The sequence below is a fragment of the Coregonus lavaretus genome, assembly GCF_964263955.1.
Source record: "Coregonus lavaretus genome assembly, chromosome: 31".
NCBI lineage: Eukaryota > Metazoa > Chordata > Actinopteri > Salmoniformes > Salmonidae > Coregonus > Coregonus lavaretus.
In genome coordinates, this window is record NC_140018.1 from 38,221,627 (window position 1) to 38,238,447 (window position 16,821).

Genomic DNA, 16,821 nt, shown 5'->3' on the forward strand with positions numbered 1-16,821 from the left:
ACTCCTGGAAGCCAGAAACCTTTCTGATTGAGAGGGGTCAAATACTTATTTCCCTTATTAAAATGCAAATCAATTTATAACATTTTTGACATGCGTTTTTCTGGATTTTGTTGTTTTATTCTGTCGCTCACTGTTCAAATAAACCTACCATTAAAATTATAGACTGATCATTTCTTTGTCAGTGGGCAAACGTACAATATTAGCAGGGGATCAAATACTTTTTTCCCTCACTGTATAGACAGGTGTGTGCCTTTCCAAATCATGTCCAATCAATTGAATTTACCACAGGTGGACTCCAATCAAGTTGTAGAAACATCTCAAGGATGATCAATGGAAACAAGATGCACCTCAGCTCAATTTCAAGTCTCATAGCAAAGGGTCTGAATACTTATGTAAATAAGGTATTTTTTGTTTTAAAACATTATACATTTGCAAAAATGTCTAAAAACCTGTTTTCACGTTTTCATTATGGTGTATTGTGAGGAAAACAATTAATTTAATCAATTTTAGAATAAGGCTGTAACATAACAAAATCTGGAAAATGGGAAGGGGTCTGAATACTTTCCGAATGCACTGTAGGCTGGAAAGACGGAGAAACTAGAAAAATCTACTTGGAAATGGTAGAAAAAAAACTGCTCAATAAATAACATTAACCTTGATAACAGCCATGTGAGGAAATGTTTGTAGTTAATCACATTGTATATCGATTAAGTCAAACTTTTTGACCTACACTTGTATCACGTATCCAAGGACATTTTCTTCGCTGTATGATGGACATGCAACAATATCGCAGATGGCGGCAAACTCGCAAGAGATACCACATTCAGTCATTTCTCATTATGATAGCCTAGGGTAGAATAAGCTACTCACTTTGGAACAGGGTAGAAGTGGACTTTAGATCATCTCGGTTCATTGAAGTGTCAGCTGCCGCCGGCTGCCACATCTGCTGCTGCAACGTCCAACTGTAATTTGTGAATGAGAGAGGCTATGTGATTTACACTGCAAAAGAGTAGAGAGACCACTACGTTTACCTCTGTTGTTTAGTTAATGTTGGAAAGTGAAGTAGATAGCACGCTGAATAACTTTTTCCTGCACTTGGAGAAGGTCCTAGCTAGTGGTTGGGGATGCAACTGTGCGCTTGTGACTTTGGAGAGGAATACTTTCAAGTGAGAAAAGAAGGCCTGGTAGGACAGAGAATTTCAGGTAAAGAAAATGCCTCTGTGATGTTCACTTCAGGTGCAAATGTTTGCTATTTGTTTTACTTTACATTGAATGGAGTGATATAAATGACATAGTACTTATTGTCCATGTTCAACCACGTTTTAAAGGTCCAATGCAACTGTTTAAAAAAAATATTAATATCAAATCATTTCTGGGTAACAATTAAGTACCTTATTGTGATTGTTTTCAAATTAAATGGTCACAAAATGAATATTTAGCATTTTAGCAAAGAGCAATTTCTCAAACAAGAAGTTTGCTAGGAATATCTGGGAGTGGTCTGAGTGGGGAGGGGAAAACTGAAAACTAGCTGTTATTTGATTGGGTTAAATACGGAAGACACATTTCGGTTGAATGTATTCAGTTGTGCAACTGATTAGGTATCCCCTTTCCCTATTGGCAGAGAGGTTTGGAACTCTCTTTCTTATTGGTCTATTAACACATTTTCCGCCTGGTGATGTCACCAGGCAGGGCAAAACTTAATCCCACCAAAACAGGCTGAAATTTCAGTCTAGGCTTTTTCTGTCAAGGGTCAAAACCATTAGTGTTCTAACATCATACCATAACTATCACCTACATTTCATGTGATATTAGAATGATAATATTACACTGTCTTGCCTCAATTCAAGTTTGGAAACCACTGATGTTTTAACACTGTCCCCACTTCCATAGCCCAATTGTAGCACCACTGACACTTGTTGGACAACATCACTCACATCTGCGGTATCCCTTCAAACAGATGTACATTACACCTTCACCCTCACCTCTAAAGAGTAACGCCCAGTCTGTCTCTTTCAATGGGGCGTGAGCACAAAGCAATGACGAGTGGGATTGGGTTTGTAAACCATCGTAATGTCTCCCCAAAAGCTTAATGTCTTGAGTGTCACCAAAGTGTGACTGGCTACTGCCACCCGTGCCTGGGTCTATGGGCATGCAGGGGCCAGCACAGACATACACAGAGCAGGGACATGGGGACATTCTCCCATTCAAAGGCATTCACTCGTTACAAAGCATGATAAAGGGAGGTCACAACCCTGCTCTTTCTCATGGCAAAGGACTCCGGCATACATTTTGACAATAGAAACCACAGCCAACAGCCTGCTCTTAAATCTCTGGACAAAGGGAGATACCCTTCCAATGGTATTTTGTTTGGGCCTGCTGTATAGAAGTGGGTATTGTTGAGTCAGAGAAAGAGGGTGGATGGTCTTCGAGAGACTCTAGGTCTGGGAGCTTACATACATCTGTGTGCAGGACATTTAGAAGCTCGACAGCTGTTAAAACATAGATTATAGACTGACAAAAGCCAGACCGTTTTGTATCATTGTTATGGGAAATGCATGTCATGCATTACCATAGAGAAGCACCTGAACTCATATTGATATAATTTGAGTCCAGAGTCAAGACAGAAGGCAATAACTCAATTGGGCCTTTTAATGACTCAGTTTGGGCTACGCCTCTCCTTTTGTAGTTGGTTTCTCATCCACCAGTCATGTCTCATGTGATAAGGCCATCTATACCAGAATAACCTCTTATTCCTCTCGCATGGCATTGTGCACGAAAACATGAGGCATTCTCAACTAAGTTTTTTGCTCCCCAAAAGTTATCAAAGTCAGGTAACAAACAGGCCATTGGAACGCCTAGAACAGATTGCAGGCATCTGGCAAAGCTTGTCCACTCAAGGCCCCCCCTCACTCCCTCGTCTTCTCCACCAGACCCCAACCCTCTGTCGGCCCACTCCCATGCTCCCCTGACCCAGACAAAAGCACTCAATCACCGAGCCCTATTGCTGAGGAGGGCTCTTTCTGCCCCCTGACCTCCGGCTCCTGCACCCACGCCTGAGACACAACTGCAGGCAGGACCAAGCACAGTTTATTAGCAACCTTAAATCAACCTTTATACAATGTCCAGTGCAAGGCGAGGGCTGAGGAGTTGTGCATTGTATGTTGTTGAGGTATGGGCAGGTGTCGTGAGTTCAGTGTGCATTCAAGTTTGGTCAGATGTGGAAGTCAATGTTCAGAGTCAGAGTTATCAAAAAGGTGTCTAGCGATGAGTTCAGTAATCTATTCCTCATGAGTACTCAAGTACCTATTGATATTACTATACATTACGTTGTTGAAGTACACTATTCTGTAAAAATATGTTCTAAATCAAATGGTAAAGTGGTAAAGTAAAGAGGGTATTTTGCAGGTATTTCTCTTGGCACACATTCATATTTACCCCTGCAGATAAAGATAACTGCCAAAATAATGGAAACACTTGAGTAAATGAGGGATACAAAGTATATTGAAAGCAGGTGCTTCCACACAGGTGTGGTTCCTCAGTTAATTAAGCAATTAACATCCCATCATGCTTAGGGTCATGTATAAAAATGCTGTGCAGGCCATTATTTTATAGGATGACAATGTGTCCATCCACAGGGCACGAGTGATCACTGAATGGTTTGATGAGCATGAAAACGATGTAAACCATATGCCATGGCCGTCTCAGTCACCAGATCTCAACCCAATTGAACACTTCTGGGAGACTCTGGAGCGGCGCCTGAGACAGCGTTTTCCACCACCATCAACAAAACACCAAGCGATGGAATTTCTCATGGAAGAATTTTGTCGCATCCCTCCAATAGAGTTCCAGAAACTTGTAGAATCTATGCCAAGGTGCATTGAAGCTATTCTGGCTTGTAGTGTTCCAATGCCCTATTAAGACACTATGTTGATGTTACTGTTATTTTGGCAGTTACCTGTATCCTACACCACCCATCAAAGAAGGAGACCTTTGAGAGAAAAATATTTGTTGAGTGTGTTATCCTTTCCCTCTGCCTCATCCTATCTTTTCTGCTGGGAGAAATTACTTTTTACCTATCTGAGCTCTCTAAATGCTTTGGTCTGAACAGTTTTCTGCTTGAGTAACTTCCTTATAAATAACTGTTTCTCCTGGAGCAGTATTGTATTCGTTGAGACTCTTGGATGTCCATCTTTCATTGAGGCCATTGAGTTGATCAGTGAATGTGTTGCCTCATGATGACTAACCTAGCTCTTGATAGTGTGCACTCCTCTGTGTTAGCTCACTGAGGTGATCTGTGATGGCATCCGCCTGGAGCCTGTGTGTGTGTGTGCTTGCTTGCATGTGCGTAGGCTATGTAATGTGTGTGTCTTTTAACCCTTGGTCTATATGGATAGGGCTACATTTAATTGTTTCTTACAGAAGAAATATGGACTGCATAATTGGTAGCAATTAAAAGGCAAAAGTTTGGAGCTTATGGGAAAATTATTTGACTAAAGATGAGGACACAACAGTTCACCTGACGCAAGACTGAATCCAAACATTACACTGTTGATGTTATGTGCATTTTACATTTACTGTACTTTTCACCGCATTTGTTGATAACAAATTCGGAAAATACTCAGGATACATTCAGTAACATGATGAGAATATTCTTGGAAAATGTGGGGCTAGGTGCAACATAACACAAAAACAATGACAATGGTTTGACTGAGAGGTCAAACTGGTGTCTCCAAGTGGCCACACACCTCTCCAAAGTTTGTACAGTTCCTAAGTAATTTAAATGTACTTTTAATGACTCAGAGAAGAGTCTTCAACTATAAGGTGCTTTTTTTAGCTTTCCTAGCTGTGCCGTTGAGGAACTAGAGCAAGCACACTTGTAGTTGTTTGTTTGGAGCACAAGCCTGCATCCCCCCATCACACAATTGCTGTTGTTTACGCATTCCAAACAAACGGTCCATTATAAATCGCAATCTGGGTCAAGTGGGTTTAATTTGAAAGCTTTTTCTATTGCCAACATGACTAGCTAAATTATAAAATACAATCTTACAGTGTTAGGCTTTCACAAAAAAATTCAGATAAGCAGATTGTAATTTTGGTGCACATAGAATGGAGTTATGAGTGCATTCAGATGCGTGGTACGCTGTACATTTTCTTCACAATACAACAAACAGGCTCATTCTGTTCAGGACAACCCAGGATATATCGCCATGTCACCTTGTAACTGTACATCAAACATAATGATCATAAACGTTGACACTGTATATGACATGAGTTTTATCATATGGAAATGTGAAGTGCACATTTCGACTCACGGGTGTTTGGCTTGCTTGTGTAACATCAAAGCTGTATTTATTATAATCCTCTACGTTTCATCTTTAAAAATATATTGAGTCCTCTTAATTTACAGCATTTCTCTCACTCAGACAACAAAACATTTGCAAAAGTTGCCCAATTAGCTTGGGAGGCAACTTCTTGTCGCACGAGGTGCTCAAGTTCAGAATGGCTCTCAGTCAAAACCCATACAGAGCTGTGAATCGGAGACCGTGAGCTCTGACTTCATGTATAGCATGTTACTGTACAGCCACTGCATTCCAATTTAGTCACTTATCAGTTTCCAAATCTGACATTTTCAACCCGTATACAGGTACGAGTGTAAACTTTTCTAATAAGTAGCAGTATGGCATATCAGAAAAAGGAAATGGTTTGATGTTGTACGAATCTGAATATTTGAGATCTGAGTAGTGGGTTGACTCTCATCTCATTGTTTCTCCACAGGACCCAGGCTTTGCATCATTCCTGTTCGACAAGCTCCAGCACCTTCAGTGGCCTCACAGGGGCCGACATGCTAGAGAGGACAGCTGCTGCCAGGTCTGTGGCACCGCCTTCCACCAGCTGAGACACCTGGCCCTGCAAAAAGCCCTGGGCCTCACTGGAGACATGCCCAACCTTCAGCCTGGAGCCTTGTCCTCGGGGCTGCCCCCACCCCCTGCCTTCCACAGCGTGGTCACCCTACACTCCCAGGACTGGTATATGGAGAACTCGCCAGCCAAGCAACCACCCAGGCTCTATGATGATCTGATTCCTGAGGAAACGGGGGAAAGTTTTAGTGGGGGACTCCAGGGTTGGGGTGGGATCCAGAGCAGCTACATTGGAGGGTCCAAGTCCACAGGCCTGGCCACGGTAACGCCGATACCCATGCACGCACAGCACTACCTGGAGGGGGTGTGGAGAGTGTCTCGCGCCAGGAGAGATCATCATCCTCATTCTGCTATGGTCAGTTCATATTCTATTTTGTTTTGTTAGATTTGAGTATTTTGGGCTAGACTTCATTCATACAGTTTTGGTCTTTCAAGTGTTACGAAATGTATTCAGACCTGTCTTTGTCTTTCACTTGAAGAGCACCCTAGCAAAGACTTTCACACCAAAGTGCATTGGTTTTTAATTACAAAAAAGACACCTTAAATTCATCCTCAATATTCATCCAAGAATTACTATTAAAAGGGGGTGAATTTTCATTCCCTTTTGTTAGTGCTGCAAGGTAAACAGTATACTGTTTTACACTCCGGGCTCTATTTTAACAAACCTAAAGCCATGGTAAATCTTAATACTGGCGGTAGAGCTATAGGTTTGGGGGTGTGTCAGATTTTTTGGTGCTATTTTCCCAATCAGAATTATGAGCGCAGTAACTGGCAGTGACGTGAAAGGGCTGAGTTTTGATGAATAAACAAGTTGAAGGTGTGTTGAGGCTTGACCCCTCACTGGCAAATCAGAAGTGCTCCATGGCTAAATATGTGGTTGCTTCAAGTTGTGTATTTACAGTCTTTTAATGTATTGCGTTGTCATCAACTCCAATTAGAATGTTAGTCTCTTATAACCTACTTACAGTGCATTCGGAAAGTATTTAGACCCCTTGACTTTTTCCACATTTTGTTACGTTACAGCCTTATTCTAAAATTGATTCAATTATTTTTTCCCCTCATCAATCTACACACAATACCCCATGATGACAAAGTGAAACCAGAAATAGCGTAGACAATGGAGGGTTTTACACACATCCAAACTTTTCACAGGAACTGGAAAAAGATCCAATATAAATATAAAGGAGAAATGTCCACTCACCGTTGCTGCTCTATATAGCTATAGCCTACCATCGCCGTTATTAGGGCCAGTAGTGACTTTGCCATGTGAAAGGTAAACAAACAAACAGGCAAATACAGCTTACAAGCGGATTCAGCATCATGGACAGCAATCAGAGTTCTCGCGATTTGAGAGTAAGGTCCAACAGACAAAATGATAAACTAAAAACAATAAGCAGTCTTTTTAAATAACGTAATGTTCCTAAAAAGGCTTCCTACAGTCACTGACACCTTTCATGTACGCAAAACAGAACAAACTTAGTTATTTGTCTGTTGTAACAGTAGGCTATTGCAAACATAAGCACGACACAAACAGGTGGTCTAGCAATTTCATGTTCTTTTTTCAGGAGGGAATTTACATGCAGCTATATGTAGCCTAAACAGCATATCAATCAAGCAAGACACAGACAGGCAGTCAATAGCAATTGAATGTTCTTTTTTCATCATCATTGCAAACGTTGGCTAAGACCAGCTTTTGGTCGTCCTTAAAAATCCCTAGTTGCACTGACTGAAATTGACATATTGGCTCACGTTTTTAAGGACACACTCAAATATGTCCACCCCTCCCACCTCAGCGCAAGCGAGCTGATGTTAGACAGGTAAATTGCTGAACCTGGCGTAAGGGGTGGAAAATGCCAGTGCGCCAGTTTTTACATGTCGAAATTACAAACTAACGTGTGTTTGATTTCACTATTATTAAAACAAGACCCAGATGTCAACTATAAAGATCCAATCTATCTTAAAAACTGGAGGCCTCTTACACTTCAATGTTGTGATGCAAAAATACTAGCGAAATGCATTGCACTCAGAATTAAAAATGTTTTACCTGGTATTGTTCATCCTGATCAGATATGTTTTTTACATGGACGATACATTGGAGATAATATACGACAACTACTAGAAGTAATTGTGATGGGTGATTTGAAGGAGTCAGGCACAGGAGGGTAAATCACAAAATACAGAGTTTATTCTGGAATACAGAGTTACGCAGAATAGCGTCAAACAGTCCAGTGCGCAAAACAGGCGCACTGGAACAAAACAGGCACATGGGGAAAATATACCCCGGCAATACAAAATACACAGAGCTCAACCGAGCTACTCTCCTCACATTAAACAATCACCCACAAGGACAAGGGGGCAGAAGGAACACTTATACACATACTAATGTGGGGATATGAACCAGGTGTGTGTAATAGACAAGACAAAACAAATGGAATGATGAGATGTGATGTGGCAGTGGCTAGAAGGCCGGTGACGACGAATGTCAAAGCCTGCCCGAAGAAGGAGAGGAGGCAGCTTTGGAGGAAGTCGTGACAATAATAGAACATCATGAAACATCTCAGAAGCCAGGCCTGGTATTTATAGCGGAATTTGAAAAAGGCCTTTGATAAAGTAAGATAGGATTTTATTGATAAATGCCTGGATATTTTCAATTTTGGTGATTCTCTTATAAAATGGGTTAAAGTAATGTATATCAACCCCAGGTGTAAAATAGTAAATAGCGGCTACTTCTTAGAGAGTTTTGAATTGTCAAGAGGAGTTAAACAAGGGTGTCCGCTGTCACCATATCTATTTGTTATGGCCATCGAAATGCTAGCTATTAAATTCAGATCAAATAACAACATTAGAGGATTAGAAATCCAAGGCTTAAAAACAAAGGTGTCCATGTATGCCGATTACTCAAGTTTTATATTAAGTCCGCAAGCTAGATCCCTGCAATGTCTCATTGAAGATCTAGATAACTTTTTTGGACTCTCTGGACTAAAACCTAATTATGCTAAGTGAACAATATTACGTATTGGATCTTTAAAAAATACAACTTTTACATTATCCTGCAGTTTACCGATGAAATGGGCTGACGTGGAAGTAGACATACTTGGTATTCATATCACAAAATATATTTAAATGAGCTCTCCACCATGAATTTCAATAGAAAACTTGTAAATGTAGACACGATCCTGCAACCATGGAGAGGTAAATACCTGTCTATTTACTCCTTTGTCATATCTCAGTTTACTCACTTACTTATGGCGCTGCCTACTCCTGATGATTCATTTTTCAAATCATATAAGCAAAAAATATATCACTTTATCTGGGATGCTAACCCAGACAAGACAAAGCGTGCCTATCTATAGAATACATATGAATTGTTTGGGTTGAGATTATTAAATATAAAAGCACTAAACCTATCTCTAAAAGTATCACTTATTCAAACGTTTTACTTGAAGCCTAAAACCCTAAAAGCTCATCCATTATTTTAAAATGGCCTTTTTGCCTTTGTGCAGATTGCCATGTCTCACTTTCGATTAATCTCTCTTTTTCAAACAAGCATTGCAGAGCTGGCTACAATTTCAATGTCATCCCCCTGAAAAGATAGAGCAAATATTACAACAAATATTATGGTTGAACTCAAATGTGCTGGTTGATAAAATACCTGTATTTATGGGAAAGATGTTTGAAAAGGGTATTTTGTTTTTAAATTATATTGTACATTTGAATGGTAGAGTTATGTCTTTCATGGAGTTATCAGAATTGTATGGCATGGTCTGCTCAATCCAAGATTACAACCAATTGATTACAGCATTACCCCAAAAATGGAGGAGGCAGGTGGCAGTGGGAGGAGGTTGGAAACTGGTCTGTCTGCCCAATATAGAGGATCAAAACTGGCGGAGGAATAAAAATAGCATAAATAGGAAAGTATACCAGTTTCATTTGAGGACCAGGATGTTGACAGCTGTGCCATACTGATGTCAAAATAGTTGGGAAGAGATTTTTGATGTACCGATTCCATGGTACAGGGTGTGTGAGATATATAAAACGATGCAAGATTGAAGACTTCGTGTTTTTCATCTAAAATTATTAAATAGAATTCTTGCCACCAACAAAATGTTGAATATTTGGGGCATACAATCATCGAAGCTCTGCGGATTTTGTTGTGAGTACACAGAATCAATAGACCATTTATTTTGGTATTGCCCTCAGGTAGCCTGTTTCTGGTCTCAGGTTCAGGAATGGCTGAAAATGCATAGCATTGATCTAAAATTGACCCTAGAAATAGTACTTTTGGGAGATCTGGAGAGACAGGGTCAGTCAATTACTAATATACTAATACTCTTAGTAAACGTATTTATCTTCAACTCGCAATCTGTGGATTCTAATCAATTAAATAGATTGAAATTCTATGTTAAACATCACAGCATAGTTGAAAGATGATACTTACTTACAGTGAGGGAAAAAAGTATTTGATCCCCTGCTGATTTTGTACGTTTGCCCACTGACAAAGAAATGATCAGTCTATAATTTTAATGGTAGGTTTATTTGAACAGTGAGAGACAGAATAACAACAAAAAAATCCAGAAAAACGCATGTCATAAATGTTATAAATTGATTTGCATTTTAATGAGGGAAATATGTATTTGACCCCCTCTCAATCAGAAAGATTTCTGGCTCACAGGTGTCTTTTATACAGGTAACGAGCTGAGATTAGGCGCACACTCTTAAAGGGATTGATCCTAAACTCAGTTTGTTACCTGTATAAAAGACACCTGTCCACAGAAGCAATCAATCAATCAGATTCGAAACTCTCCACTATGGCCAAGACCAAAGAGCTCTCCAAGGATGTCAGGGACAAGATTGTAGACCTACACAAGGCTGGAATGGGCTACAAGACCATCGCCAAGTAGCTTGGTGAGAAGGTGACAACAGTTGGTGCGATTATTCGCAAATGGAAGAAACACAAAAGAACTGTCAATCTCCCTCGGCCTGGGGCTCCATGCAAGATCTCACCTCGTGGAGTTGCAATGATCATGAGAACGGTGAGGAATCAGCCCAGAACTACACGGGAGGATCTTGTCAATGATCTCAAGGCAGCTGGGACCATAGTCACCAAGAAAACAATTGGTAACACACTACGCCGTGAAGGACTGAAATCCTGCAGCGCCCGCAAGGTCCCCCTGCTCAAGAAAGCACATATACAGGCCCGTCTGAAGTTTGCCAATGAACATCTGAATGATTCAGAGGAGAACTGGGTGAAAGTGTTCTGGTCAGATGAGACGAAAATTGAGCTCTTTGGCATCAACTCAACTCGCCGTGTTTGGAGGAGGAGGAATGCTGCCTATGACCCCAAGAACACCATCCCCACCGTCAAACATGGAGGTGGAAACATTATGCTTTGGGGGTATTTTTCTGCTAAGGGGACAGGACAACTTCACCTCATTGATGGACGGGGCCATGTACCATCAAATCTTGGGTGAGAACCTCCTTCCCTCAGCCAGGGCATTGAAAATGGGTCTTGGATGGGTATTCCAGCATGACAATGACCCAAAACACACAGCCAAGGCAACTAAGGAGTGGTTCAAGAAGAAGGACATTAAGGTCCTGGAGTGGCCTAGCCAGCCTCGAAACCTTAATGACTTGGAGAAGATCTGCAAAGAGGAGTGGGACAAAATCCCTCCTGAGATGTGTGCAAACCTGGTGGCCAACTACAAGAAATGTCTGACCTCTGTGATTGCCAACAAGGGTTTTGCCACCAAGTATTAAGTCATGTTTTGCAGAGGGGTCAAATACTTATTTCCCTCATTAAAATGCAAATCAATTTATAACATTTTTGACATGCGTTTTTCAGGATTTTTGTTGTTGTTATTCTGTCTCTCACTGTTCAAATAAACCTACCATTAAAATTATAGACTGATCATGTCTTTGTCAGTGGGCAAACGTACAAAATCAGCAGAGGATCAAATACTTTTTTTCCCTCACTGTATGGGGCGTAGAAATCCGAAGGGTGGCCAGCAGAGATAGGTGGGATGGGCTGAGGATTGGGATGTGGAATTGGAGACAAGTGGGAGTGGAGTTGCTGGGCGGGGGATACAATGACAGTCAACGATAAAAGTACAAAAAAAAAAAAAAAAAAAAAAACATAACTAAAAAGTAAGTTTGAATGACACTGAGGGGCAGTGTTGTTACAGCTAATGCCTGTTTGCATGAGGCTGAAGCTGTGCAGGTGTTTGTACACATGCATATACACACACTCTCATTCAAATGCACACACGTGCACGTACACGGACACACACACATGTAAATAGTGCCATACATGCACTCAAACATATTCAGTTGGCCTTGCTGTTATGATGATTGTTATTCCTTGATGTCTTTTGGTTTTTGCATTGTTGTTTGCTGTATTCCTTTCTCTTTCTCTTTTGTTCATTTTGTTGGTTGTTGGTGCATTGGGGACCTGGGCTTGGGGACGGGGTGTCTTGGGGGTGGGGAATGAAATTATTTTATTTTTCTCGGATGGTTGAGGGGCAGCTCTTGGGGAACTGTTGGGGGGATCATGGATTGCTGGTTCGGTTCTCGTTTTTGGCCTTGTGGGAGATCTGTCGACGTGCCCTTGAGCAGGGTTGCTTCTGTGTGTCACTCTGGATGGGAGTCTGTTAGATGACTAATGTGTTGTAGATGTTGAGAGGCTTCACTGCAAGTATATTGTATGTTTTAAATATTCAATCAATATAAAAATAAAAAATACGTGCGTTTGAGACCTGCGCCTCCTTATCACAAGCCGAAAATAGAGCCCTCCAAGTGCTATGACAATACCATTCAGGTCTGAGAAAAGACCTTGATTTTGCTGTTACCCTGGCAACACAGAACTGTGAGAACTATGTTTTTAACAATTAACGTGCTGTGACTCTTGAAAGATTTAGGAGTTGTGACCAGGGTCAATGGGAAAGATATATTACTCCATGGCTTCTGGAGTTTGGTTGCCGAGCATGACATTGACATTGCTCTGCCATCTTTCCGGAACAGTGTGTGTTTGACTGAAACAAGTAGTTTATGGTTTCTGCATAACACAGGCCAGTTATATATTAGGTTTCATTAAACTTGTGTCAGATTTATGGCTGGCCCTTTAATCATATCATCATGGCGCTCACTCCTAGTTTAGGGCTGAGGTATGTTGAATACAAGTGGCATGTCACTTAACCGGAGACCAGAGACCTTCATCTGCCTGAATGAGATGTCACCCTCTGATGATGTCATTTGGGGTGTTAATCAGGTTTGGGGGCGACGTGACCAGTGTAGTTCAAGACAGGTGTCTGTTGATAGCTGTTGATAGTGCATTTGGAAAGTATTCAGACTCCTTGACTTTTCCACATTTTGTTACGTTACAACCTTATTCTAAAATTGATTGAATAAAACATTTTCCTCATCAATCTACACACAATACCCCATAATGACAAAGCGAAAACAGATTTTTAGAAATCTTTGCACATTTATTTAAATAAAAAACAGAAATACCTTACTTACATAAGTATTCAGACCCTTTGCTATGCGACTCGAAGTTGAGCGCAGGTGCATCCTGTTTCCTTTGATCGTCCTTGAGATGTTTCCACAACTTGATTGGAGTCCAGCTGTGGTAAATTCAATTGACTGGACATGATTTGGAAAGGCACACACCTGTCTATATAAGGTCCCACAGTTGACAGTGCATGTCAGAGAAAAAACCAAGCCATGAAGTTGAAGGAATTGTCCGTAGAGCTCCGAGACAGGATTGTGTCGAGGCACAGATCTGGGGAAGGGTACCAAAACATTTCTGCAGCATTGAAGGGCCCCAAGAACACAGTGGCCTCCATCATTGTTAAATGGAAGAAGTTTGGAACCACCAAGACTCTTCCTAGAGCTGGCCGCCCGGCCAAACTGAGCAATCGGGGGAGAAAGGCCTTGGTCAGAACCCGATGGTCACTCTGACAGAGCTCCAGAGTTCCTCTGTGGAGATGGGAGAACCTTCCAGAAGGACAACCATTTCTGCAGCACTCCACCAATAAGGCCTTTATATAGATTGGCCAGACGGAAGCCACTCCTCAGTAAAAGGCACATGACATCCCGCTTGGAGTTTGCCAAAAAGCATCTAAAGGACTCAGACCATGAGAAACAAGATTCTCTGGTCTGATGAAACCAAGATTGAACTCTTTGGCCTGAATCCAATTTGTAAGTCGCTCTGGATAAGAGCGTCTGCTAAATGACGTAAATGTAAATGTAAATGAATGCCAAGCGTCACGTCTGGAGGAAACCTGGCTCCATCCCTACGGTGAAGCATGGTGGTGGCAGCATCATGCTGTGAGGGTGTTTTTCAGTGGCAGGAACTGGGAGACTAGTCAGGATCGAGGGAAAGATGAACGGAGCAAAGTACAGAGAGATCCTTGTTGAAAACCTGATCCAGAGCGCTCAGGACCTCAGAAAGTGGCAAAGATTCACCTTCCAACAGGACAGTGACCCTAAGCACACAGCCAAGACAAAGCAGCAGTGGCTTCGGGACAAGGCTCTGAATGTCCTTGAGTGGCCCAGCCAGAGCTCAGACTTGAACCCAATTGAACATCTCTGGAGAGACCAGAAAATAGCTGTGCAGCGATGCTCCCCATCCAACCTGACACAGCTTGAGAGGATCTGCAGAGTAGAATGGGAGAAACTCCCCAAATACAGGTGTGCCAAGCTTGTAGCATCATACCCAAGATGTCTATAGGCTGTAATCACTGCCAAAGGTGATTCAATAAAGTACTGAGTAAAGTGTCTGAATACTTATGTAAATGTAGTTTTTCAATTTTTTATTTTTGATACACTACCGGTCGAAAGTTTTAGAACACCTTCTTATTCAAGGCTTTGCCCCCATATGCTGAGCACTTGTTGGCTGCTTTTCCTTCACTCTGCGGTCCGAATCATCCCAAACCATCTCAATTTGTTTGAGGTCAGGGGATTGTGGAGGCCAGGTCATCTGATGTAGCACTTCATCACTCTCCTTCTTGGTATAATAGCCCTTACACAGCCTGGAGGTGTGTTGGGTCATTGTCCTGTTGAAAAACAAATGATAGTTGCACTAAGCCCAAAACAGATGGGATGGCGTATCACTGCAGAATGATGTGGTAGCCATGCTGGTTAAGTGTGCCTTGAATTCAAAATAAATCACAGACAGTGTCACCAGCAAAGCACCCCCACACCGTAACACCTCCTCCTCCACGCTTCACGGTGGGAAATACACATGCGGAGATAATCCGTTCACCCACACCGCAAAGACACAGCGGTTGGAACCAAAAATCTCCAATTTGGACTCCAGACCAAAGGACACATTTCCACCAGTCTAATGTCCATTGCTCGTTTTTCTTGGCCCAAGCACGTCTCTTCTTCTCATTGGTTTCCTTTAGTATTGGTTTATTTGTAGCAATTCAACCATGAACGCCTGACTCACACAGTCTCCTCTGAACAGTTGATGTTGAGATGTGTCTGTTTCATGAACTATGTGAAGCATTTATTTGAGCTGCAATTTCTGAGGCTGGTAACTCTAATGAACTTATCCTCTGCAGCAGAGGTAACTCTGGGTCTTCCATTCCAGTGGCGATCCTCAGGAGAGCCAGTTTCATCATAACGCTTGACGGTTCTTGAAATGTTCCGGATTGACTGACCTTGATGTCTTAAAGTAATGATGGACTGTCGTTTCTCTTTCCTTATTTGAGCTGTTCTTGCCATAATATGGACTTGGTCTTCTGTATACCAGCCCTACCTAGTCACAACACAACTGATTGACTCAAACGCATTAAGATGAAAGAAATTCCACAAATTAACTTTTAAGAAGGCACACCTGTTAATTGAAATGCATCCCAGGTGACTTCCTCATGAAGCTGGTTGAGAGAATGCCAAGAGTGTGCAAAGCTGTCATCAAGGCAAAGGGTGGCTATATGAATAATATTAAATATAGTAAAAATAAAGAAAAACCCTTTAATTAGTAGGTGTTCTAAAACTTTTGAGCAGTATTGTACATTTGCAAAAATTTGAAAAGTGAAGGGGTCTGAATACTTTCTGAATGCACTGTACAAACAGTGGAGCCGGGCGTCTCTGTCATATCACCTCTGAGTCTCTATCATTTCACCTTTTTTTCGATAATAGATCTTAACTTTTTTCATCCTACTCCATTCATAGCAGAATTATCATGCATAGTAGTTAGTTAGTCAGATAACTTTGAATCATCCTTTCTTGTTTCCATATGGGCTTAGTGAAATAAACACATTACATCATCTTGCCTGTACAAAACTAAAATGGCAGCTTCCCCTCTGACTCACAGGCCACTCTGAGGAATACAGAGGGTAAACAAAGCTGAGGCTCATAACAGTGCAGAGGAGAGCTACAAACTTTCATCCCGTAGCACCTTGGCCACTAGTGCCAATTCAAGTGACGGACTTCATGGGATCACAGTCAGTTCTAGATAAACACAGGTAGATAAAGTTCACCCCAAGGAGGCAACGCCAGCAACGCCTGGCATCAGAACTCATTAACCTCTACGGGATCGGTGTCCCATATGCGGGACGGTTGAGCTAACGTGCGCTAATGTGATTAGCATGACTTTTGTAAGTAACAGCAAACTTTCCAGGACATAGACGTCTTATATAGGCAGGAAGCTTAAATTCTTGTTAATCTTAACTGCACTGTCCAATTTACAGTAGCTATTACAGTGAAAAAATACCATGCTATTGTTTGAGGAGAGTACACAACAACAAAAAACATATCACGGCAACTGGTTTGATACATTCACCTCTGAAGGTAAAAAATTTACTTACATTCAGTAATCTTGCTCTGATTTGTCATCGTAAGGGTCCCAGCATAGTTTTGTTTGATAAAATCAATTTTTATATTCAAATGGAGGAATTGC

The 16,821-nt window shown here is 41.4% G+C and overlaps 1 protein-coding gene across 1 annotated transcript in view; it reads left to right on the forward strand.

The window, feature by feature from the left end:
- Positions 1–16,821, forward strand: part of kif26aa (kinesin family member 26Aa) — a gene marked incomplete at its 5' end in the record, with an annotated part of 226,185 nt that overhangs the window by 98,230 nt on the left and 111,134 nt on the right. The window contains one exon of the mRNA XM_084149357.1: positions 5,776–6,273. Coding sequence (XP_084005483.1) covers positions 5,776–6,273 — 498 coding nt within the window. The remainder of the gene's footprint in view (positions 1–5,775; positions 6,274–16,821) is intronic.